The sequence below is a fragment of the Mustelus asterias genome, chromosome 13 (assembly GCF_964213995.1).
Source record: "Mustelus asterias chromosome 13, sMusAst1.hap1.1, whole genome shotgun sequence".
NCBI lineage: Eukaryota > Metazoa > Chordata > Chondrichthyes > Carcharhiniformes > Triakidae > Mustelus > Mustelus asterias.
In genome coordinates this window covers 76,038,764-76,065,299 of record NC_135813.1, presented here as the reverse complement: position 1 = coordinate 76,065,299, position 26,536 = coordinate 76,038,764, and the positions used below count along the sequence as shown (strand labels likewise).

The 26,536-nt window shown below is 42.4% G+C and overlaps 1 protein-coding gene across 1 annotated transcript in view; it reads right to left on the bottom strand.

The window, feature by feature from the left end:
- The window catches only part of aacs (acetoacetyl-CoA synthetase), a 115,000-nt gene that overhangs the window by 28,768 nt on the left and 59,696 nt on the right, over positions 1 to 26,536 (bottom strand). Inside the window, exons 10-12 of the mRNA XM_078227042.1 lie at positions 24,043 to 24,167; positions 9,751 to 9,815; positions 3,411 to 3,533 (exon numbers count right to left, since the gene is read on the bottom strand). Coding sequence (XP_078083168.1) covers positions 3,411 to 3,533; positions 9,751 to 9,815; positions 24,043 to 24,167 — 313 coding nt within the window. The remainder of the gene's footprint in view (positions 1 to 3,410; positions 3,534 to 9,750; positions 9,816 to 24,042; positions 24,168 to 26,536) is intronic.

Genomic DNA, 26,536 nt, shown 5'->3' with positions numbered 1-26,536 from the left:
TGTCAGCGATATATAACAAAAGGCAAAAGAGAACTCAGCACAAAGAAGTGTCATCAATCTGAATGATCAAATTTCTCCATCAAAGCTCGAGCATCCAAGTAGTTAAGAATTCACTCGAGAAGTAGACTTCCTGGAAAAAAGGGCCTGACCTTAAAAATAAATCATCCATCTTGATTATTCCAATTTACATTCCACTCTTTGCCTATTTGATCTATTGCAGTGAGTTGCTTTTGCAGGTCAACTTGGTAAGTGGCTACACAGAAGGTGAAATTACAATCTTGGTGCTTTGTCCATAAATGGGGGGACCTTCTCTCCAAAGAGGACAATCTGAGCATCTCTCACTATTTCTCCCATTGATGTAGGCAGCTGGCATTTCACAATGAAAGGGTATTATTGAGTAGACATTTGTATTGATGAATGCAGTCTGGTGGTCCTCTTCTCAGGTGGGATTGCTTGGAAATGACTTTACCACGAGAAACAAAATGCAACTTCACAATGAGAACTGTGAATCAAAGGGTGGTGCAGAAGATATACAGCAACCAGATCCCTACCTTCACAGAGGCTCGACTACCCTCTGTGCAAGTTTCATATCCTTTTGAAATGGCCTTAGGAAAGTTGGTGTAGACTATAATGTCATGAATCACCTTGTCAGTACTAAACTTGACATCCCAAACTTCTGCTGCCAGACAACAGCCAAGCAACTCACATCAGTGTCTACACCCCTACCATGACCAACCCTGATGAAGTCAAAGATAGATTCCACAATGACCTCCACTCCTTGATCGTTATAACACCAAAGTCAGACAAGTTCATCATTTTTGTTGACTTCAATGTAAGAATTGGTGCAGATCAACAGGCGAGTGAAAAAGTCATCAGAAAAATAGGGGTTGGTAGTTGTAAAAGCAATGGTTTCCTCGTGTCGAAGATGTATGCTGAGCATGAGCTCGTAAACACCAACACAGTTTTCCACCTCCCTAATCACAACACATCTTGGATGCACTTCTGTTCTATACATTGGCATCTGATTTGACTATTCATCACCAGACAACATGTGCATACAACAAAAACCCTGTGGTGGCACTGACTGTTGCACTGACAACCATCTTATCATTTTAAAGCTAAACATGAAGATCTATCCCTTAGACACCCCCAGGGCAACAAGGTACAGAAGCGCCTCAATGTCACAAGACGCAAACAGGCAGTCATGAAGAAATCTCGCTCGGAGAAAGTCAAGAGTCCTTTGTGTACAATGAAAGAGCTCACTGAATGCATTGAGGATGATAAGGTGACCTTCAGGGATATAGTGTGTTCCACTGATCAAGAGGCCCTTGTCCCTACCTTCCGTTAAACAACAAGACTGGAGGCAATGTCAAAGTAAACCTGGTGACGCATTATAACCCAGCAGATTGTACAAACCACAGCCAAAGCGCACTGATAAGAATGGATATTGTGCCAAATGGCAAGGGCACTGATCAGGCAAAGTGCCATGCTTCTTGAGTGTTGCTGTGGCAACACACAACCAGGTGAGTGATGTGATGTCCATCACACTGCTGGCTTGAGTCTTACTCCTGACTGATGAATCTGGGAAAGGTTCAAAACAAAAGGCTTATATGACAGAGGGTTACATATGCTATAAGGCACAAACAGGTCTTTTGGTCCAATCAGTCCATGCTGGTTTTTATGCTTCACGTGAACTTCCTCCCTGCTTTCCTCATTAAAATCTATTATAACCCTCTATTCCTATCTTCCTTATACACTTGCCTAGCTTTCCTTTAAGTACATCAATACTATTGGCTTCAAACCCTTCCCTGTGGTATTAAATGTCACATCACTCTGAATACAGAAGTTTCTTCTGATCTCCCTTTTGAATCTATCGGTGACGATTTTATGGAGCTATTTGTGTTGAATTAAACCATTCCCCTCAAAATAATATTGCCAGTGCAATGTCATACGTGTTCTTTCCAACTGCAATGAGTGTCGATAAAGAAACAGTTGAGGATGAACAATGGATCACTATTCTACATCTAATTGGTTCTGTGTCAGGCTAAGGCATTGTTATTGTTGGGGGGGGGTGGGGAAAGAAGGTTGGAAAGCTAGCAAACGGGTGTTAAAAGCTATTGGTAAATCACAAGTTTATTTCTCAGTCGAAGGCTGCAGAGGGTATTCATTGTCCTTCAAAATAGTAAACTTCCAAGCACCTCCACTGGATTCCGAGCAGTAGCTTTCTATCTTCGGTACCAGAATGGAGTTAAAAACGTGAGTGCTTACTAGCTGCACATTCTGCACACCACAAACAAAAGAATGAGTACAATCACTGGTGACAATACTGCCCACTAAACTACCAAGTCAAATATTACCATCGCCTCAAATTTTCTGAACGATGGTCTGTATTGAACTCACTAAAGTAAATCAAAAGATCTAGATCTGACTCTACCATCAAGTTTTAATACTGCTCATCTACAATATTCTCTCATTAGAATGCACTATTTGGGTGGCTTCCTGCTAGAGATGAGAAAGAGCCAATACACCCAAACAGAATCGGAACATACAAAATGAAGTTCATCCATCTAACAGTGAACATTTGCATGTGGCTGACCTCCTCTCCGACGCACCAGGAGAAATTCCTTCGCATTTACATGATTTCCTTCCAAAAAGAAGTTTGGCCCAGCCATCGTCCTCAAGGCAAGTCTGAGGGTGGAATTTTACAGCCCCGCCACAGCAGGGGGTGAGACAGGAAAATGCAGCGAGCCATTCAAAAGTCTGTAGACTTCAGTGGGAACCGGGGGTGGGGAGGGGGCCGTAAAATTCCACCCCAAGGGGGAGGCTGCTTGCGAGTTACAAAGAAGGCAGGAAATTGCGTTTCCCATCTAAAAGCTCAGAACTGTAGCTACAGTAGCTAGCTACCCCATAAACTTTGTCTTTCGCCGATAGCAGGCAAACTATTTAATTAAAAAGAACAGAAGCCAATGTTCTCCTTTTAAAGTACTGTAAATCTCCTGAAAATCCAATCCAGTTGGCAATGTACACGTGTTTGCTTTTTTAGGTTGCCTTTCCTCCTCACAGCAAATGAAACATTTCATTCCAGTTGGCAGAGTAGACAGGCAATCTTGCACTAAGACATCCCTTGATTTCCACTCAGTGCCTCTCTTTATGCAGCTCAGATTGTGAGCTCGTTGAGACGGGGAACTAGGTCATCAACCTGTGCTCTATCAATCACTCTGCAATGCATGACAGAATGCCACACTGTATTAGTATTTCACCCATGAACTGCTTTACCAATGTACTTGACTTGATGAGGATGCTACCTCAAGGGTGAAACACATTTGAGTCATGAACTGCGTCTCATAATTGTGCATGGTTCTGAACGTACTGTCTCATGGAAATATGTCACCAATTCCCAGAAATCTCACCTGTGATTGAGCCTAACAGGATATTGTTCTTGATGTGCTTGTAGACGTAATCATAAGTTAGAGGTTTGAGAGGAGACCCAGTTGACAGAATGGTGTGTAGTGTCTGTAGACTGTGAGTTTCGCCTGAAAAAAAAAAGGTGACTTCAATTTCAATTCGAGAGAGAATAGTTAATATTCACACCAAAATAGAACCTCCGAAAGTTTTAGACATTTACATAACTTGTGTCAGCATTCGAGCATTAGATTTTAAATATTCACACAAGCTTACTCAATACATTCTTAACTCCTGAGCAATTGTGGTTTTCAAACTAACTTCTTCAACATCAGTTTGCTAAAATGTTAACTAACTTGTTCCATTAGAATGATGAACTGAAGTGACACTGTATCTGCAATACCTGTAGCTGCAGAATTGAGCTGCATTTGCAACCTGAACAGAAGTTCATCAAGTATTTTGGAATCATGAATTGTGGTAATTGTTGAATAACGAGTTCTCATCATACACAATAAGTTTCGTCATTTGATCTTATATAATTGATGGGACCCTGATCCAGCGGTTAGGCAAACAAATAAAATTATGACAGTATAATACTGAATAGAATGGCAAAATTTTAACCATTTCATGTTCATAGTTGGGCCTGGCAAGTTTGGCAAAGTTTTTCAAATTGGCATGAATAAATCAGGGTCATTATTGAAGCATGTTACATGATTAGTTGCCGAGATCCTCCATTATCAAGACTTAATCAAAATGCTTCAGACTTATGAAAGAAATAGCCCCTAAAGACCTTTTCTCATTGATAAAATTTCAGCCATGAAATAGGCTTTTCTGCCAATTCTCTGGAATCTATCAAATCAAAAATCTTTGAAAGCAAATGACTTAAAAAGGGAAACAAAAACATTCTAAATAGTGACACAAATAAAGCACTCAAATATTATTTGACTTCAGCAGATGCATTCTCAAGAATCTGTCATGCAGTATTAACCAAAAAGCCAAACAGACTTGATGTGTAAAGGTTTGAGTGATAGAATTGCAGTAACTTCACAGGGGAAAAAATTAGAGCCCTTTCACACAGTTTCCATACACCGAAAGAATAATAATCCTGTACAGGTAAATTTTCCAACGGTTCACATGACAATGAATCCATGTGAAATTAAATTATAGTTACTGCAGCTCATGTTAAGAGAGACGCAGCAAATCTAGGATGCACTGCCTAAAAGGATTAGTGGGAGCAAATTCAATAGTAGCTTGCAAAAGGGAATTGGATAAATACGCAAAGAAAAGAAATTCCAGGGCTGTGGGGGAAAGAACAAGGAGTAGGCGGCAGGGTGGCACAGTAATTAGCACCACTGCCTCACAGCGCCAGGGACCTGGGTTCAATTCCAGGCCCTTGGATGAGTGTGTGGAATTTGCACTGCAGGGATTCTATGAAATTGGGTCTAATTGGATATCACTTTTGTGGTTCTGTGCGCTGGACTATGAGAGGGAGATAGAACCATAGTGCAGAAGAAGGCCATTCGGCCCATTGCACCAACTCCCCAAAAGAGCATCTTACATTTAACATGGCTAATCTACCCAACCTACACATCTTTGGACACTAAGGGGCAATTTAGCACGGCCAATCCACCTAACCCACACATCTTTGGACAGTGGGAGGAAACCGGATCACCCGAAGGAAACCCACACAGACACGGGGAGAATGTGCAGACTCCACACAGACAGTCACCCAAGGCTAGAATCAAACACGGGTCCCTGATGCTGTGAGACAGCAGAGCTAACCACTATGCCATCCCCGGATGAGCTGGCAAATTTGTGCCGCAGCACATTGTGCCAGTCGCCCATGCGACTCTGCCTCCAGCTTCTTGGGGAGAACAGGAACCTGCCTGCTCGTGGCGACAATTAAGGTAATTAAGGAGGCAATTGAGGGATAGTTGCATTTGGAATGGAGATATTTACTGAAGGTGCACAGCCTCAGCATTGTGTCCAAATAGATGAGGTAGTTGACAATTGGAACCCTTTTGACTGAAGCAGAAGCCATTTTACATCATGTATAAAAGGAGTATCTATTGAGCAGAAGCTAGAACAGAAAATGCTGGAAAATTTCAGCCGGTCTGACAGCATCAGAGCTCTGACGAAGGGTCATCCAGACTCAAGATATTGGCTCTGTTCTCTTTCACAGACGCGGTCAGACCTGCTGAGATTTTCCATTTCCGTTTCAGATTTCAGCATCCGCAGTGATTTGCTTTTATATTAAGCAGAAGCTCTTGCTCATCCACAAAGCTGCCATGCTTGAAGCAGAGTTGAAACACCAGGATGAATAAAGGAGGGAGGATCTTTGAAAATATCTATTTCACAAAAGTGCAAAGGACGCTGAGGTCCTAGTTAAGGCACAATACTGCGGATGCCCGGAATGGTTCTAGTGCCTAGGTCCTCGTACCTGACAAATGTGTCTCTGATAACTGGGGCCATCGCCAATGCCAGGTGGGCTGGAGCAGTGAAAAGGAGCAGCAATAGCCCCAGCAACTACAGCAGTTGCCTGGTGCCAGTAGATGCAGAGGTGCCCATCAAAGGTCAGGAGAGGCTGAAGGGACAACCCCCGCAAAAACAAGTAGAGGATCAGCTGCCTGAGCATGTCAGAGTAGCAATGCGGCTGACAGCTTCGCCTGTTGAGACAGATTAGTGGCCAAGTTGCTTGCTTCCGATCCAGGAGAAAGTCACATGGCTCAGGGTCCTCTGCCAGTAGCTGTCAAGTGCCTTTGAACGTTGTTACCTCAGGCCCCTTGCAGAAATCAACAGTTAACCTATGTGGGATTTTGCAAACAGCCACCCACAGCTGCTGCATATTTCAGATGAAGGAACCACTTCTTTTTTTGTGAGGACTTTGGACTTTATCCCCTTCAGTGCAGCAGTGGTGACCAGCCAGCACAGAGAGCCATGGGGTTTGCCTCAATGACAGGATTTCCTCAGGCGCAGAGTGTGATCAACGGCACACATTTGCATCACAGCTTTGTCATCCCAGTCCAAAGCATTCATCAACAGGAAGGCTTTCCCCTCATTTATCGTACAGCTCATGAGCAGCCATCATCGGGGCTTCCTTCAGGCTTGCGCAAGGTTTCCTGACAGCCGTCATGATCCATTCGGGCAGCCGCAAGTGCCGCAGCCACTCATATCACATGATCTCTGTGGATGGTTCCTGGTGGACAAGGAATACCCAGTGAAGAGATGGCTGCTGACCCCAGTGCAAAACCCCTCAGCTGAAGCACAGAGGGGAGACAAAAAGGACAAACAGTGAGCAGGCCCAGGCTCCCCTGAAGGTGCGGTTCCTCAGTATGGTCCCTCCAAGGTTTTCTGCATTGTTGTGTTCTGCTGCAATCTGCACAACATGGCAGTCCAGAGGAGACTGGAGCTGGAGCAGGTCTATAGGGAAGAACCTGCCTCCTCAGGGAGACAGGATGATCTCAAACCAAAGGCCTGTCAAAGCAATACAGAGATCAGACTCTTGTGGAAGCCCTGACTGTTGGCAAAGAAGCTCTGGAGCCCCTGATCTAGCAACATTTCTCCAAAGGAGGACTCCAAATTGGACTGCCAGTTGACACTGAAGGACAGTCCGCTTCTCATGGGCTTTAGCAGTCATCATGCAGCAAGTTTTCTGCGAGAGCACATGGCCATAAACTTCATATACAGGCAGGGGCCTAGTGAAAAGAAGGACAAATGTCCCTTTCCAACACAGCCATTTTACTCAAATTAGAATGAATTAATTTACAAAAACTTCACAATGTGCACCCAGGTGCATCCCTTTGTGATGTTAACGTTGCTTCTGTCCTATTGCAAGAGCTTCTATATGACACGTCCCTTGTGACTGGAGCAGATGTGGAGGCAGGCTGCTCAAGAGAGTGACCTGGCACCTGAGATGCTTGTGACACCCTTCATTGAGGACGTTGGCATTGTGATGGTCTGTGCAGCTCTATTCGTGTAAGGACAGATTTTCTCATTGGCGGGGGGGGGGGGGGGGGGGGGGGTGTCGGTGTCAGTGTTATCGTGCATCTCAGTCAAAGAGGCAGAAGAGATGGCTTCAAAAGATGGGGCTCCTGAGGTGGTAAGGGGTAATTTACATCACCCCTTCCTGCCATAGTCCATGGTCCAACTGCACATCTGTGCTTACCAGGTGTGTCTAAACATCTGGCGCGTGGATGCACATGTCCCCAATTCACCAATTCAGCCAATACTATAGAATGCATCATGCAATCTGTTCATGTCAGTCTGCTGCTCGTGCATCTATTCAGTTGACTGCTACATATGACTCTCTCTGAGTGAGTCCAGTCTTTCAATCGAGGAACTTGTGTACTCATATGCCTGAAATATCACTGTGCTCCCGTGAGGGATGGACTCCTCCATTTTCTTCATAAGGGGTTGCACTTTCTTGGGAAAGTGCATATGTCGACACATCTCCAGTTGTTGCTCCACCAACACTGTTTTGTACATGACCCCCTGAGGCTTTGCACCTCTGCCTGGATAAGCATGGCTGGTGCTGTCCTTTGCCCTCCGATGTGGGCTGCCTATAACTGCCAATGCTTCCATCATGTCTTCCTGCTCACGTGTGCTATGATGCTCACCTTGTGCCACCCAAGGTGCGTGGATCTCCACTAGTGGAAGGTGTGACAGTAGTCCCACAGGTTGTCCTCTGAGGTAGCTGTGCCCTCCACACTCTGCTGCTGATCCTCCAGCATCAGCCATGTGTAAAAGGGAAAAACATCAACTACTCACCCTCCTTTGTCTCAAAAGACATGTTTTCGCACTTAATGTGCCATCTACAGTCAATGAACAACCCCCTCTTTCTGCCACACACAAATCACTGACCACTCGTCCAATGTCAAGGGCCTCCACCGCCATGGACCTCAATATTGGCAGGTTAGCCCCTTAACAATGCTGCTCACGAGTGTGGTGTGCTTTTTAAAAATTCATTTGTGGGACATGGGTGTCGCCGGCTGGCCAGCATTTATTGCCCATCCCTAGTTGCCCTTGTGAAGGTGGTGGTGAGCTGCCTTCTTGAATCTCTGCAGTCCATGTGCTGTGGGTTGACCCACAGTGCCATTAGGGAGGGAATTCCATAAATTTTGACCTAGCGACTCCGAAGGAACGGCAATATATTTCCAAGTCAGGATGGTGAGTGGCTTGGAGGGGAACTTGCAGGCGGTGGTGTTCCCATGCTGCCCTTGGCTTTCTAGATGGAAGTGGTCATGGGTTTGGAAGGTGCTGCAATGAGAGGGTGGAGAGATCAGCGACATTTAAACCTCCCATTAGCCCATCCTGATCCAGCATCAGAATGTGATGCTTCTGTCATTGCATTTGCCCAGGGCTTATATCACTATTCACTTCCCTCATGTAAGGATTGACAATGGACAATTATTTCCTATTCACTGCCTGCCTTGGGGCCCCCCCATGTTCAGAACTGTGTCACCACTGTGAGATGAGATACTCATGGCTGGCAGTGTGGCTTTACCTCACACTGACATTGCTTGAAGGCAGTTGAAGCGCCTTCCTGCACTAGACCCAAGTTCTGGTACCAACATTGTGGCTGCTGGCTTTTCAGCAACCTACAGCCAAGCCTCCTTTGTTTGCCAGGCAGGCCACCTCCTGTTGCTTTCCAAATATACTCCTCCTGGTTCAGACCAGCTCTATTGTGACCTTAAGGGAGGCATTGCTCAACCTTGGGGCCGCCCTACCACAACAAGGGCGTGGGTTTCCTCCAGGTGTTCCGGTTTCCTCCCACAGTCCAAGGACGTGCGAGTTAGGTGGATCGGCCATGCTAAACTGCCCTTTAGTGTCAGGGGGACTCGCTAGGGTAAATGCCAGGGTCATGGGGATAGGGCCTGGGTGGGATTGTGGTCGGTGCAGACTCGATGGGCCAAATGGCCTCCTTCTGCACTGTAGGATTCTATGATTCTAACACACTGACATGCCTCTACTCCAACAAGACTGTCCACTGAAGGTGGATCCTCTCTGCTGTAGCACTTTGAATCCAGGTTGGTGCCCTTAAAAGGGGGCCTACTATTCTTAGCTCCTGCAGTCTGTCATCAGAAGAATGTCGTGGAGGTAACCCACTAAATGGTTGCTTTGCACAAAATGCTGACATTCAGCATACTCAGACCAGCAGTGGGTTTAAGATCTGGAAATGGACCCAATGTCAGGGTGCTGGGAAAATTCCACCCTGTCTACAACACAGATCTCAAATAAAACATTAATTCCATGTAATAAAGTTGGAATATTCATAAAAACAAAAATGAATCCAGAACACACGTCATTAAACAAAATTAAACATATTTTCTTGGATAAAGCAAGTATTACCTGGTTTCAGATTTGTTTCTTCGAGAACAGCCAACCATTTTGCACCAGTCCCAAGTATAGTAATTCTGGAGAAGGACAGGAGAGAGAAAGAGAGACAGTGAATGTTAACTTCTAATCAGCTTCCTTTTGCTGAGAGTTTTGGGCTGCAGCTTTTATTTTGACATTTTTTCCATACTAACAAAACGAGAGACGTTCTGTGCTGTAGAATGTCAACACTTTGAATCCTAACCTCAGCCCTACATGGGTTAGATGTAATTAAAGTTTCTTTCTTTAGGACAAAAGGTTTTAACTCCAGTGCCCACACAACAGACACTGAGCCACCATCACATTTTCTTTTCCTATGACAAACACGGGGTGGAATTCTCCCAAAAAGATTCTAAGTGCCGAAGTTGTGTAAAAGATGGAGTAAATCCTGCTGCTTTTTTCAGTGAGATGTTCAAAATGAATCTCCCACACTCTGTTCATCACAGAGTACACTAGCGTGAATCATGATAAAAATCAGTGGGCAGGACCTATTCCTGCCGATTTCTGGCACGGAGCTGGCAAATCCGGACATCCGGCGGCCGGAGACGCATGGAGGCTGTGGCTCCCAGTGGGAAGCCGCTACACGGTGATGTCTCCCTGCCCTAGTACTGCGGCGGGCTGGGATAATCGTCCCAATGCTCTGTGGTCTACCTAACATGCTTGGTTTTAAGAAGTATCTTCAAAGGAGGAAAGATAGGAAAGAGGCAGGGAGGATATCCCAGAGATCAGGACTGAGGCAGCAGAAGGACCGGCTACAATTTGGGAGTGCCGAGGAGGTCAGAATTGGAGAACTGTCAATACCCGAGGGATGTAGGGCTGGTAAAGATTACAAAGATAATCACGGGTAAGGCCATGGAGGGATCTTAAAGCAAGGATGAGAATGTTTTAAAATCACAGCATTGCTTAACGAGGAATCAATGCATGTCAGGAAGCACAGGGGTGACAGGTGAGCGGGTGTTGGTGTGAGTTAGGGCAGGTGAATGAGGGCAATGGAATTTGGGGAGGCCGGTAAGTAATACATTGGATTAGCCAAGTCTGGATGTAAAGGCCTGGATGAGGATTTCAGCAGTAAGTTAACTGAGGTAGGCTGTTGGGGGCGGGAAGTTGCATTAAGAGGGTAGGAACAGAATGTCTTAGTTATTCACCAACATCGCAAGGTCACATATGACACCAAGGTCACAAACAGACTGGTTTTTCAGCTTTAGTCAGTTGCCATGGAGAAGGATGGAGTCAGATAGTCAGAGGTGTCAACGGTTCCCACTGTGCCATACTAATGTCATGTGGTGTAACTGGGGAGAAAACTGTCATCTCAGTGTTCAGTCCGAGGGACAAACCAGTAGCAAACATAAAAGCCAGGCTGCTGAAGCAATGAGGATTACTCTGAAAACATAAGCAAGATCTTTTCGTTTGTTGAAAGAGGTTCAATATTAATGTGTGGAAAACCAGTTCAAGTTATACTTGCTATCTCTTCAATCTTGCATTAAATTAATTTAGTATTCAAAAGCAGTTATAAACATTTTACTGCATTCCACTAAAAGTGAGAGATCTAGAAAGCTCTACTTGCAGAAAAGGCAATAAATTCCATCCCCTAATCAATAGGGCCTCACCTCACAATTTTAATCAGAGGTGGTAAATAACATTTTTTGTAGATATGTACTCTGCACTTTCATGAATTGAGCTAAAGCATCAACTACCTTTCGTAATTTTGCATTTTTCCCAAATCTTTACCCAGATATGTATTCATAACTCCAGAAGCTGCATTTTGAACAATTAATTTAAAACATAAATTGGTAGATTTTTAAAAATCCTTTCAGTAGTGCAACGATATGAACTGGATGTTCAGTCAAACTGTTTTCACTACCAACTTTCAGTCTGTATACAAGTGTTGTATATAACCAAAGAGTAGATGGTCGCTTGTCCAAATGCATCAGAACAATGCAAATACACTTGCAAAAGGCAGCAAAAAGAATATGCAAATCAAATCGAGGAGGGACTTGGCTTCCGTTATTACTTATTTCTTAACACCATTTTGTGTGTTGAATTCTGCTTAACATACCATTTATGGCAGATATTATGTACGGCACTCAATCACAAGGCCAAAATAAACTCCTATAAAAATCAGTGACCTGATTCGTCTTGATACTCTGTACAGTTACAGATTTTATAACCTTAGTTAGAAGCACAGCAGGATAAACACCCAACAAATAAAACTCTCCCTTTTGAATAGAGGGTTATATTTGTTACTTTCTTTTCTAATGGCACCTTTCCAGAGTCGGGTGGGTTTTTGAAAAATTAACACCAAAGCATCTATTACCTCATTAGCCACCTCTTTTAAGAGTCTAGGATGAATTCCATCTGGACCCGGAGACTTGTCAGCCTGTAGCTCCATTAGTTTGCTCAGTACCACTTCCTTAGTGATTGTAATTTCACCAAATTCCTCTCTCCCCTCCGCCTCCTCATTTACAGCTATTACTGGAATATTATTTGTATTCTCTACAGTGAAAACAGAAGCAAAATGTGTTCCTTTCATCTGCCATTCCCTTATTGTCTGCTATTAACACCCCATTCTCACTCTCTAGAGGACCAACATTAATTTTACTAACTCTTTTCCTTTTTAAATACCTGTAGAAACTTTTACTATCCGTTCTAACATTTCCAGTTAGCTTCCTCTCCCAATTTCTTTCCCCCGATTAACCTTTTAATCCTTCTCTGTCGTTCTTTATATTCTGACCAATCACTTATTTTTGCACAGTTTATGCTTCTTCCTTTAGTTTGATGCTTTCCTTAACTTCTTTGGTTAACTGCAGATGGTGCATCCTCCCTTGAGAATATTTCTTTGTAATAGAAGTGCACTTACTGCGTCTTCTGAAATATCCCCCTCAATGTCTGCCACTGCTTCTCTATTGATCTATCCCCTAACCTAGTATCCCCAGTTCATTTCAGCTACCTCATGGCCACATAGATGCCCTTATTTAAGTTTAAAATACTAGTCTTAGACTCAGGGCTTAGCTTCAGGTCTGTTAGAAATGCAAAAGGTTTCAAGCAAGTGAAGGGGGTGTGGGAGTGGGGGATGGGGTACATGAGTGGGAAGAAGAATGAAAGGGAAGGTTTGTAACAAAACATTTCATAGTGCAAGGCCATTGGAGGTGATGATGGAAAAAGAAAGTACCAAATAATCTGTCTGGAGGAGATCAGAATGGCAGGATCTTCAATAGCTGCTGCCTGAGAACATAGGAAATAAGAGAAAGACCAACAATGCAAAATGAAAAGAAATGTGGGCTGAGGTTACAATGTAAAAGTGTTGAACTCAAATATTGAGTCCAGATGGCTTTAAAGTGCCCAGGATATGTTCCTCTAGCCCACATTGAGCATCATTAGAACATTGCACCAAGCCTAGGAGAAAAAGATCAGAGTGGGAGCAAGATGAAGAACTAAAATAACAGGCCATGCTTCCTGGTTGAACAAAGGTTTCCACAATGCAGTTACATTTGCCATATTTTGGCCCAGTCACCTAACCTATCCATATCCATTTGTAAATTTCTTACTTCCTCATTGCAACCGACTATCCACCTATTTCAGTGTAAATTTGGCTATCGCACTTTCTATCCCGATATCCAAATCATTAATATAGATTGTAAATAGTTGGGGCCCAAGAGCCGAACCATGTGGCACACCACTAGTTACATCTTCCCAACCAGATCCTGACTCTCTGCCTTCTTGTCAGTTAAGCACAATAAGAAGTCTCAGGACACCAGGTTAAAGTATAAGTTGACCTGAGTGGGCTCATGATCTGTAGTCCTTTCTGTATCTTGTCTGCTTTCTTGCTACTTCTTACTCTGTTTAACCCAGTCCAACACTGGCATCTCCACTTCTTGTCAGTTAGCCAGTCTTTTATCCAAGCTGATAGATTACCCCTAACCCATGTGATCTTACCTTGTAGATTAACCTTCTCTGCAGCACTTTATCAGCACCCAGACTGCATTTTGTCTCTCCAATGTAGAGAAGACCACATCATGAGCAGTGAATACAGTATACCAGTTAGAAAACAGGTATAGCTGGTGCAAACAATACAGTGGCAAGCAGAAGGACACTTAAAGGGCCAGCTTTTCACATAAATGGGCCAACTCAGGGGGTCTTTAAAAATGGTAAGAGTGATCCAAATGGGTCATGCCCCCATTTCTGGCAGAAAAAAGGGGTGGGGCGTGAATCACGCAGGAGGGGCACTCGAACTCAGCACTAATTTGAAATAGACCTGCTGAGTTCAAATAGATCACATTTTCATTGTTCCAAGGGCCTTAACCCACATTGTACAAGTCACTAATTTATGGAGGAGATGTAAATGTTCTTGAAGGGTGGATAATATCTTCGAAGATGTAACAAGCCAAGTAGATAATGGGACCCTGTAGATGTTGTACATCTGAACTTCTGGAAGGCATTTGATAAGCTGCTGCAGAGAAGGTTAATCCACAGGGTAAGATCACATGGGGTTAGGGTAATTTATTAGCTTGGATAAAAGACTGGCTAACTGACAGAAGGCAGAGGAGTCAGGATAAATGGATCTTTTACTGGTTGGCAAGATGTAACTAGTGGTGTGCCACATGGTTCGGTCCTTGGGGCCCAACTATTTACAATCTATATTAATGATTTGGATACAGGGATAGAAGGTACTGTAGCCAAATGTGTAGATGAAACTAAAATAGGTGGAATGAGGAAGTAAGAAATTTACAAATGGATATGAATAGGTTAGGTGACTGGGCCAAAATATGGCAAATGGAGTTCAACGTGCTTGAGTGCGAGGTTATCCATTTTGGTCAGGAAAATGGAAAGGCAACTTATTATGTGAATAGAGAGAGACTTTGGGGTGCAGAGAGATCTGGGAGTCCTCATGCAAGAGTCGCAGAAAGCTGATATTCAGGAAATACGGAAAAGAAATGGCATTTTGGCATTTATAGCTAAAGGAATAAAGTATAAAAGTAATGAAGTGTTGTTGCAACTCTACAAGAAATTGGTGAGACTGCACCTGGAGTACTGCGTACAGTTTTTGTCCCCTTATTTGAGGAAGGATGTTGTGGCACTAGAGGCAGTTCAGAGGAAGTTCACTAGGTTGATTCCAGAGATGGGGGCCAGAATTATGCCGTCCCGCCTGCCACGGGAATTGGAGCAGGCGAGGGGCAGACCATGGAAAGGTCCGTTGACCTCGGGCGGGATTTTATAGTTTCAGGACGAGTGAGACCGTAAAATCCCGCCCAAGGGGTTTGTCATACGAAGAGATTGAGCAATTTAGGCATATACTCACTAGCGTTTAGAGGAATGAGAGAAGATCTAATTGTCAACACCTTTTATCATCTTGTATACCTCAAAAGTAGACATAAAGCAGATGCTTCCTCATGTGGGGCAATCTAGAAAAGAGGTTATAGTTTTAGGATAAGGGGTAGCAGACTTAAAACAGAGACGAGGAGAAACTACTCGTCTCAAAAGGGTCATGAATCTGTGGAATTCACTACCCCAGAGTGAGGTAGGTGCCGGGACATTGAGGAAATAGACAAATTTTTAATTAGTAATGGGTTGAAGGGTTAGGGAGAACGGGCAGGAAAGTGGAGTTGAGGCTGAGACAAGATCAGCCATGACGATCGTATTGAAGGCAGAGCAGGCTCAAGGGGTTGAATTGCCTACTCCTGCTCCTAGCTATTACGTTCTTACGTAAAGTTCCAATTGTCAACTTCATTGGTACTGTTTTTAACCAAAAATATAGAATGTTGTGGGTTCAGGGATTTAAACAAATAATCTAGATTGATACTTTAGTATAGGGGCCAATGAGGTTGTATTTCAGTTTCATCCTTTCCCATATTCAAGGCGGTGCTAACTGGAGGTTGATATCTGGCATTTACACGGCACGGTGGCACAGTGGTTAGCATTGCTGCCTCACAACTCCAGGGACCCGGGTTCTATTCCCGGCTTGGGTCACTGGCTGTGTGGAGTTTGTATGTTCTCCATGTGTCTGCGTGGGTTTCCTCCGGGTGCTCCGGTTTCCTTCCACAGTCCAAAAATGTGCGGGTTTGGTGCATTGGCCATGCTAAATTGTCTCTGCGTGTCCCGGGATGTGTAGGTTAGAGGGTTTAGCGGGTAAATATGTGGGGTTGTGGGGATAGGGCCTAGGTGAGATTGTTGTCGGTGCAGAGGTTGAATGGCTTCCTTCTGCACTGTATGGATTCTATGATTTAGTTGTCATGGGAGAGTCAAAGAGGTTTTAACTGCATTTGTGGCAGTCATGTCCCCGGTTGGCAGAGCACGTCCAGGGTTGTCTTCCTATTACTTTAGGCCCAGGCACCTGTCTCAAAATCATCATTGTGTGCAATTGGACGAAAGATATTGGCAACTCGGCAGTTTCGGGCGGAAAGGGAAGAATCCACACAAGATAAAGAAGCCAAAGGTTCGGAGGGAAACAGGAGGTAAACGTGTGGTGGGCTGCCCTTACTTTGGACACTGAGGAGGTTTGGCAGGACTGAAAATACATTAGAAAGAAAAGTAAGGAAGCAGTTAGAAATCATGCCTGATAAACCACCTCTTTTGACTTCTTCAAAATAGCTACAAAAAAAAAATCATACTTCATTAATTTATTTCGGATTTCAGGAGGTTTTAGTTTTCTAAAGTTCCACACAAAAGACTTCTCATTAAATAAAAACTGCAGGGTTGAACAAGATAGTTTACCCCAGTCCAACGCCGGCATCTCCACATCGGGTTGAACAAGAGCCAGAGTAGTTGTAAATGAGGAAAAAGGTGAAGTGCTAAGCAGAGATTCACAGTGATTAGCACCAAGACCCTTGTGGTTTCTAATCTACATTTTCGACCTTGCGCCGAGAAACAGTTGCGCGCTAGTGAACGTGCCAACGACACTAAAGTTACTGCATCCCATTACCCACACATAAGTAAAGTCATGCTCTAAGATAACAAGGCTACCTGCATAACAGATGAGAAGAAATCTCCAAACACTGACAAGAATGGAAAACATATAATTAGCAGATTTTCACCTTTTCTAATTACATCTGACCTGCTGTTGCTACAGCAAGCACCTCATTAGTGGTGTTAAAGTCTATCCGTTAAAACCTGAAGAGTAGCACAAGTGGAAGAAGGCTCATTATGTTATAGGTACAAGAAAACAGTGCTGATAAGAAATTACTTGTGATGTACTTGTGACTACTTAAAACATCAGATAATTGCCCGGTACAGCACAATCAACCAACATATAAAACAAATGTCTATTCATTCAATTCACTGCTCTTTTGTGGGACCTTCCGCTTGACTGCTCTGCTTCTTACAATAATGACTGCACATCAAAAATACTTCATTGTTTGTAATGCAGTTTGGGATGTTCTGAGGTCACTCAGGTTCTTGTATTATATCCAAACCTCTTCCAAGCAACAAACTTGGAATCATCCCCTACCCCATTACGAGGTTTCATGTTTGTTTCCCATGAGGGCCAGCTTCCATCTCGGTCAATTAGGAATATTATTGAAATCAGTGCCTCAGGTGAAAAACTCTCACATTTTGATTCAAATGGTCGGATGCTCTTCACGTTATAATTTAAGAACCTCTTCACCACAATTTGAATGACGGAAGCAATATTCCACCTAAAACCATTTTAAGCTCTGCATATTGCAAAAACAGTGAGGCCAAGTTTTCTTGGAACAAGATGTATTCTATGGCACTAACACATGAAATAAGAAGATGTGTCAGTAGCAGGCTGCTTCCTGCTGTACACTTTGACACCATTTTGTCACCTAAGCTAGTTCCAAGGATTCCACAACTTTTAAAATGAACGTGCAGTAAAAGAAAAAAATCACAGATCATGCAAACTTTACCTACTATCTTCTGATCAGCCCCAGTTTTTGCAACAAATGTCCAAGATATAAGGATGCCATCTTTTCATAATTTGTACATCTCCGGTGGATGGTGGGGAATCATTTTCAGATTTCTTCTGTGATGACCCATGTGTTTCAGAGGGCACGTATTTAATTCTGTGCAATATCCCTTAAAGAGCAAAATGGGTTGTGGAATATTTTGAAAGAGGGTTAATTGGTTTCTTGATTATGAAATCATTAGGTTGTGACTTGGGGCTGTAATGGGCATGGACATTTAAGCAGCAAAGAGTAAACAGAGAGCTAATTGCAGTGTTGTTGGTTCAACCAGCTTTTTCGATTAGGCAGTTCAAAACAGAGTGAGAATTCATGAAAATGAGCAAGGTTCTATCAGAATGGAAGAGTTTTCTGTTCATCTGTCTTCAGATACATCCTGGTGTTGAAGCGCATCTCAGAATAAAGCAGAGGCGGTGTTAATGTGTGTGCTATATCGCTGGAAACAGCAGACAGCGGAAGACAGGGAGGGCTTTGGATTCCAGATTGAACAAGGTCCATTGCTGCTGTCTCAGTTGCCAGAGCCAACTAGACCCATTTGAAGGAATCGGAGAAGGGAGTAACTGTGTCCAAGGACTTCAGATGGATTACAGCTCCTGGTGAATGCAACTCAAGGGCCGAAATGATTAGATGGGAAATGAGAGATCCTACAAAACAAAGGCCAAATTGGAAAGACTGAGATTGCATGTGGTTCAAAAGTTGCATAGGAAGTACTGTGTGCATTTGTAACTACGTGAGGCGTGTTTTTCATGAACAGACCTTTTAAACTGAAATTTACCTCTATATATATTCTAAATATCCTTCACCTATTAATTAGTATTTGTATTGTGTTGATTTTAGTTGGTTTGTTACAGTAAACATTTGAAATCTTTTCAGCAGTTTTCTTTCTGTTAGCATCATGGGGAGTTTTCTTTGAAGTTACGCATCTTAAAAGAAGTTTTAAGAAAGCACTGAAATGCAAGGGAAAAAAAGTGTTCAATTATTTCAGTACTAAAATATTCATCTGAAAAATGGAAAGATATTACTCACGACAGATCAAATTTAGATAATAACTTGAAACTTAGAAGGAACTAAAGATTTGTACAATGGAATCAGGTAATCTACTCTGGTGTTACTGCCATTTCATTCAAAAATAGCTTTTGTTATTTTCTTTGAAGAAACCTTTCAGAGTAACGGGCAGAAACGCAATCATTCTTCCTTTCCATATCATTAGCAAACAAACTAGTATCAGGAATCCACTGGAAAAAAGGCAAAAATACATGGGAAGGAATATGAGACAACCTCTTTCACCTATATATAAGCTATGTGATAACAGCTGCACCAAAGTATCATGCTCCAATCAATCTAACTTTGAAACATTCAGTCCAACCCTGCACAATATCTTCAACTAATAACAGCTCAACTTGTGCAAGCTAAAAGTCATTCTGCTTCAAGTTCAGTATAGCACTTGCAATGAGATTTTTTTTGGAAAGGCTATGATATAATGTCAACAAGCAGCATCCTGCATGCGTTAGGAATTTCCCTCAAGCAAAACTGCAGATGATAACTTCTACTCAAAACCGCAGGTGATAGACAAATGGTTGTAACAAAATATAGTGGCTGGAATTCTCTATCCGTTCACGCCCCGCTGCCACTGAGGACAGAGAATTTGGCGCTCAGCCAAATCTCCGTTCACTGCAGCAGGACCAAAGAATCCTACTGGTGTGAACGGCCGGAAAATTCCAAGAATTTCAGTGAAGCTTGTGGATTGTTTCTTGTCCTATTCAACAACTGGGCCAACATTATTTTCCCTATTTACCAAATACCACCCCCCTTTATTAGTCTATACTAGAACAGCGAGAAGATAACTCAAAAAAGACGATCGAGCAGCAAGATTGTGGTTATATAATTAACAAGATAGTTGCTCTTTTGCTTCACCTGTGTGTTTTCTTAGTGTTTGAATCCACAAGTGGAAAGAAAAAACATGCACTACTATAATGCATCATTTAATTGTTATTAAACAATTACTGATGCTCCATCATAACCCTCTTGCTAAAGACTGGTCATTAACTGCATTTCAGTATAAAAGCAATTGTCATTATGGAGTTGCAATAAAGGTATTTTTTTTTTTTTTTAATGGGATGAGGGTGTCGCTGGCTAGGCAGCATTTATTACCCTCTCCCAGTACTTGCCCTTCTGGGTGGTAGCAGTCATGGGTTTAAAAGGTGCTATCAAAGGAGACTTGGTTATTTCCTGCAGAACAACTTCTATATGGTACACACTGCTGCCACCGTACATTAGTGGTGGAGGAAGTGTATGTTTAATGTGCTGGATGGGTGATTCGGGTTCAAATCCCACCACTGCAGATGGTGAAATTTGAATTCAATAAAAATCTGGAATTAAGAGTCAGTCTAATGATGACCAATAAAACCATTGTCAATTGTCATGAAGACCCATCTGGTTCATTAACGTCCTTTAGGGGAGGAAATCTATCATCTTTACCTGGTCTGGCCTACATGTGACTCCAGACCCACAGCAATGTGGTTGACTCTTAAATGCCTTCAGGGCTGGGCAATAAATGCTGGCCAGCCAGCAACGCTCACATCCCATGAATGAATTTTTTTAAATCCACAAAAAAAAAATCAGTGCAGCCCTGTCTGTTCAGGTCCACACATGGAGATAACCATTTAGCTTGGGAAAAGTGACATTTATTCTGAACACATAATCGTTTAAGAAAATGACTCCTCATGGTAGAAACATATTGTGTCCACATTTTTTTTTTGGTGGCCCATCAATCTGGTTATCCAAAGCTCATAAATGCTCTCAATTCCTACTTGGCTTCATATCGATATAGTTGAGGCAATAAATTATGCCTACAGAGACACATTCCAATTTACAAGCACTGCGCTCTTCCCCTGTGCTGCAATGGAAGTCATTTTCCTGAATATTTTTTTTTAATCTGGCTGTTAATGGTATTAACAAGAGTGAAAGTGATCTAAATGCATAAAATATGAATAAACCCAAATTTATGATTGTATCAATAATTCACAATAGTTTTAAAAAATCATAATAACTAAACAGTTGGACACAACTTGTGGTTGTGGCAGCATAGGTATAAAACAGTTTCACCTAAACTTCCAAGCACCCGTGGTTGTATTACAGTGAAAAAAAAAGAACAATAATTTGTCACAAACTCTCTTCAAAATGAAGCTCATACAAATCAACTTTCAATAGCTGTGAGTTAGCACTTCCACACAGCCATCTGACTGCAAACTGCAACAGTTTCATGTTTCTCACTTGTCTAGGCTCCTACTGAAGGTTAATACTTAGCCCACTTAAGAGTCAGTGAAATAAAACTTTATTAGCTTGGTCAAAGATAGTGGGGTCAAGTGTCACACAGTAACCTGTTTCCCTCCTCTATCCTGCCCCGCCTCCCATTCCATCAATCACTAGCATCACATAAAATATGATACGGTCCTTGCCAACTCTGAGCAAAGAACTATACAACTACGAAGGATGTAGCAAAGTTATTTTCTTATTCACCTCCTTCTCCTCAAAGGTGTTATTTACAAAACATTAAAAATCATTTGAAAATACATTGGTTGATTTTTTTTAAGCAGTATGTCACTTAAACATGCTCGGCTTTATAAATGCCAACTTATCTTTGGTTTAAGACAGTTCAATAGTTATTTACACCATTTGCCTTGTGACCACACAAGTTCTCTCATAATCCTGTTAATTCAAACAAGTGTTACACTGTCAATGCCAGGGTGGGATTCTCCGATCCAGGGCGGGATTCTCCGATCATGTTCCTATCAACTCCACTGCCAGTGCAGGTGGAGAATTTGGCGCTCAGCCAATACTCCATTCACTGCAGCAGCACCGGAGAATCTCAGCCGCGGACAAGGTCGGAGATTTCATTCAACAGTGTAACTAGTTCATTTATAGCAGAGCAGAAGAGGTTAATAAATTAAAAGACACTGAAAATTCACCTTTCAGATAAACATTGTTATTAAGCAAAACAGAATCAGTCATTATGTTCATATCAGAGATGCTTAAAATAAATTATTTTACAAACTAAGGATTGACAGGATAGAATATGTTGTTTCTTTTTTAAGATATTGGTAGTATACAATACTTAATGCGTGGAACAGTGGTTAGCACTGCTGTCTCACAGTACCAGGGACCCGGGTTCGATTCCCGGCTTGGGACACTGTCTGTGTGGAGTCTACACGTTCTCCCAGAGTCTGTGTGGGTTTCCTCTGGGTGCTCCCGTTTCCTCCCACAGTCCGAAAGACATAGGTGCATTGGCCATGCTACATTCTCCCTCTGTGTACCCGAACAGGCACCAGAGTGTGGCGGCTAGGGGATTTTCACAGTAACTTCATTGCAGTGTTAACGTAAGCCTACTTAAGACCCGAATAAATAAACTTTTTTTTAAAGCAGGAAGACAACGTTTCCAAATTATATATTCCACCCAACATCACACTCCCTTTAATTTGAAAAGGAATTTGTAACAATTAAAGCCCTTTCCCAAAAAAGTATTTTCAAACCATCATCCACGGAATAATTGAAAGCAGAAATTACCAAAACGCACTCCGGGATTTTCCAGTGCTGCCAGCAGCAGGCATCAACCTGGGCGCAGCAGGAAAATTTGAAGAAGCAAAACTCATCGACAATCTGTGACAATGCCAGCTACCGACGGAACTGGAAAATCCTGCCCAGGCTGTTCAACTCGATCAAAAATAAAAGAGGGAACATTGTGTATAAATTAGAATATTTCCATTCTATTCAAACAGAATCCAAATTGCCGGCAATTATCACTTGCAAAAGGTTGACTTTTCTTTTAAAGAAAGGCATTCATTGTCCTGCTGCCTCCATTCAGGTGAACTATGGACCTGATTTTAACTCTAAGTGGGTGACCTTTCAGTGAGTTAGAATCTCACCCCATGCTTCCTCTGCCTAAGCAAAGGTTTGACAAATATGATACCAAAGTATTCTGAAGTAGTTTATGCACAAAACATTAGGAGCAAATTGCCTTAAATAATTGGTTTCACAGTTATTTTGTACTTTCGCTTTCTCTGAATGAAAAATCTTCCAGATTCTGCCTTGGGTTCAAAAGCTACGTAGACATCAACTCGGCTGGATTAAGGATACCTATCTCAGGAAAAGCTCTGTAAATCTGCTGGTAGCTGTCAACTTCCAATGCCACTTGGAACACATGAGAATTTGGTTCAGAATATGAAATGCACTCATCTCATCACAAACTAAAATCATGTGAAGCCACAAGAGAGACACTCATGTATTCAATTTCCTTGAAAATACAGAAGGGACTTGGCTGGCAAAAATCCACGTATCAGCATTACAATTAACATGTAAATTAGAAACTGTCATTACATTTCTTTAAATAAACTTGGATAGAGGATATCAAGGTTAAAAGTGTGATGCAAAAGTTGTATTTAAGCACGATTCTCTCTAATTTAGCTCAATTCAGACGTACCCATGAACCACATTGGCTATTATTACCTACCCTAATGCTGGTGAGTTTTTGCCTTGGTATGAAATGGTTTGAGAGCTTATTTCATGGCAATTTACTTTGTGGTAACATGGGGAAGTTGGGGCCTCCCATGACATAATGTACACAGTCCTAGTTACGCAAATAGATTTCGAGGAGCTGGCTATTAGATCCTCTGAACCTGATAATTCATTCTCAATTAAAGTCTACAATACTAACAATACCAATTTGGGCGCAGCACTACGGCCAGGATTCTCTGGTCCCGCTGCTGTGAACAGATTTGGCTGAGCGCCAGATTCTCTGTTCTCGCTGGCAGCGGTGGCGGGGTGTACGAGACCGAAGAACTCTGGCCTGCGCTTCAAGTAAGTCACCATTAGTTTCCCCTCACATTCAAAACTAGGATGACAAGGAAGACTAGAAACACTGCTTTTAACTACTTAGCATTGTTTGGTACATCTCATTGCAAGATTATCACAGTCAGATCACGTGTGTTGTGAACAAAAAAGACCCGTTTTCCTTGAACTCAATTCCGATGCAATTTTGCCTACTCTAAACCCGAAATGAGAACTGTAGATGCCACCAGATATAAAACAAGCTTATGGAATGCATTTATTTCAATTAGATTCACATTTAATGCCACACAGAACTCCTAGTACTGCACCCAAAGCTCATCAGAAAGTACCTCCATCAGTTTTGAGAGCAAGTTAGTGAGAATTGGGTGACTTTTGTGTATTTCTACAAAGTGTCAGCGAAAGGATGTTACAAACCATTTCAATCTCCACATTTTTCTTGCATGCTACTCTGATCTATTTCATCCCATCCCTTTATATTGTTGCGAGTTGTCACAGCCAAGCAGCGTCTTACCCAAGCTTGTCGACCAAGTCCCACAGCACATTTGGAGAGGGGACAAGAGGCGATCCATCATAGAGAACAACAGAGGCTCCTGTAGCAAGTGCTGATATGAGCCAGTTCCACATCATCCAGCCAATCTGGAAAATAGAAAAGAGAATTTCACTCAACCCATGCAATGGCATCTCGAAAAGGTGCAACTGAAAACATTGGGCGGGATTTTCCAGCCGTGCTTGGCCCAAGGCCGGCAAATCTCGTTCAAGGTAAACGGACCTTTGCATGATCCATGTCCCGCCCGCTACGATTCCTGGGGCAGGTGGGACAGGAGAATTCCAAAATTTGACCCCTCTGGCGTCTAAGATCAATAAAATATCTGGCAAAATTGCCGAAGATCGTGTCATAAATACCAACTGCTTGCATTTTGTAAGATTTTGATAATTCTGCTAATTTTTAGAATCTATGGATTTTATTCTGTAACCACAGTTGAAGTTAAATGGCTCAGTTTGACTTTCTGATGGAAAGTCAAGGTAGCTGAGTATCAGGAAAGCAGTTATTCGCAAAGAAACAAATTGTTTTATTGTTTAATGACTGAGTTCCTCGAAGCTTCGAGCTGAAGGAGCTGCCTTTTTTAAATCAGTTTGAAGGTTTGGCTAAAAACATCGTGAAGTTATGATGACACTTTGGCTGGAATTCTCTTGTCTCACGCGCCCCACTACCAGCGGGAATGGAGAATTTGACGCTGAGCCAAATCACCGTTCACGGCCGTGGGACCTGATAATCCCAGCTGCAGGCAAGGTCGGAGAATTCCAGCCCTTATTTTTAACCAAACATTTATTACTTTAATTGATCTGTGTCAGAGAGTAACCTATATTCTCTGAAATTATGATAGGAAGTGGTCTGAACTGTTGTTTTCAATAGCTGTAGTGTGGGGCTTGGGATAAAATATGTGGACAGGAGATGTTAATATACTAATGGCTTTGCTGTATCTGGAAGGAAATGCGCATTTGGTTGAGATGGAACGCAAACTTCTGGAGTCTGAATAGCAAGAAATAGACTTTTGTCTCAGTTTACAACCCGTTATGCTAGGGTTGCAAAGATGGGGTGACACAAGATGGTTTTACACCTTTTAGTCAATAGGAAGGACGAATTTGGACCATCTCAAGAGCTGAATAATAACAGCCTGAGGGATAAAAATTGAGAAATGGTAATCCTTGTTGGCACAGTGTTACCATGGCTTCTGGGATATGACATTTCTCGACACAATTCAACATCACATCAAAGACAAAGGAGAGAGACATTGCCTGTGCTGACAACACCAAGGGTTCCTGGGACCTTGAGCGATGAGAAACTTCTATGTTGTCTTCATTGCTTCTTGTTAAGTGTATGTAAAATCTTGCTTACTAGATTCACAAATGGTAATTATTTGCACTTTGCAGGTCAGGCACAACTGAGAACTCTCCTAGCATTACAAATTAAAAATTTGGACCTTTAGAGTTTTTTTAAAATTAGTAAAGATTTATATCTCAAAACCCTAAACCTTTCAAGTTAATGCATCACTTGCATTTAAACCAGGCAAAGGCATAATAATAACACCCAATAAATGGTGGTTAGCACTGCTGCCTCACAGCGCCAGGGAGCTGGGTTCAATTCCAGTCTGTGCATACTCTCCATGTATCTATGTGGGTTTCCTCCAGGTGCTCCGGTTTTCTCCCACACCCCAAAGATTGTGGATTGGTCATGCTAAATTGCCCCTTAGCAAGAGGGGGATTAGCAGAATAAATACGTGGGGTTCCGGGGATAGGGTCTGGGTAGGACTGGTTTCGGTACAGGCTCAATGGGCCAAATGGCCTCCTCCTGAATTCTATGATTCACATGGCTTATCGTGACTCTCTCCACTAGGAGTGCACAAAAATAGTCGGAATGATGTCAAGACAATAAGAGAGCGAAAATAATTAAGATTTCTTTAAAAATACATTTACTGTGGGATGGAAATCTTCAGGCAATTACATCGTCAAATACGTCACTGGAATGATTAATGGACATAAACAAAAATGTCCAAGGTGCTTCACCACAAAAATCAAGCAGCCAGGAAGAGGGGGTTTCCCAAACAAACCTCTAGTGAAGTATATTAAAATGATTAATTAGGTCCACTTATCCCATTTTTATATGTTGAACTTTGCACAAGAACAAAGCCAAAGATTAATTATAATAGGTTTTTAAAATACAGCAGTTTGGATGCTATGACAAGACTGTGGATGGCTCTGCAGCAAAGCCCATGTGTTTACTAGACTGAGTCAAAGGCACAGCACACTGCTCCATCTGGTATATTCACTCTTTACAGCCCTGCATGAAACATTCAACAGATCAATGTTTTTAGATCATGCCTTCTCCCCCACCTCTATGGGGATTCATGAGTTAGATGGTGAACACGGCCATAAATTGGCAAGTTCCGCTCAATACTTTGGAAAGCGTTACCAGCTACAAGAAAGAGTGAGATAAAACAACGCTG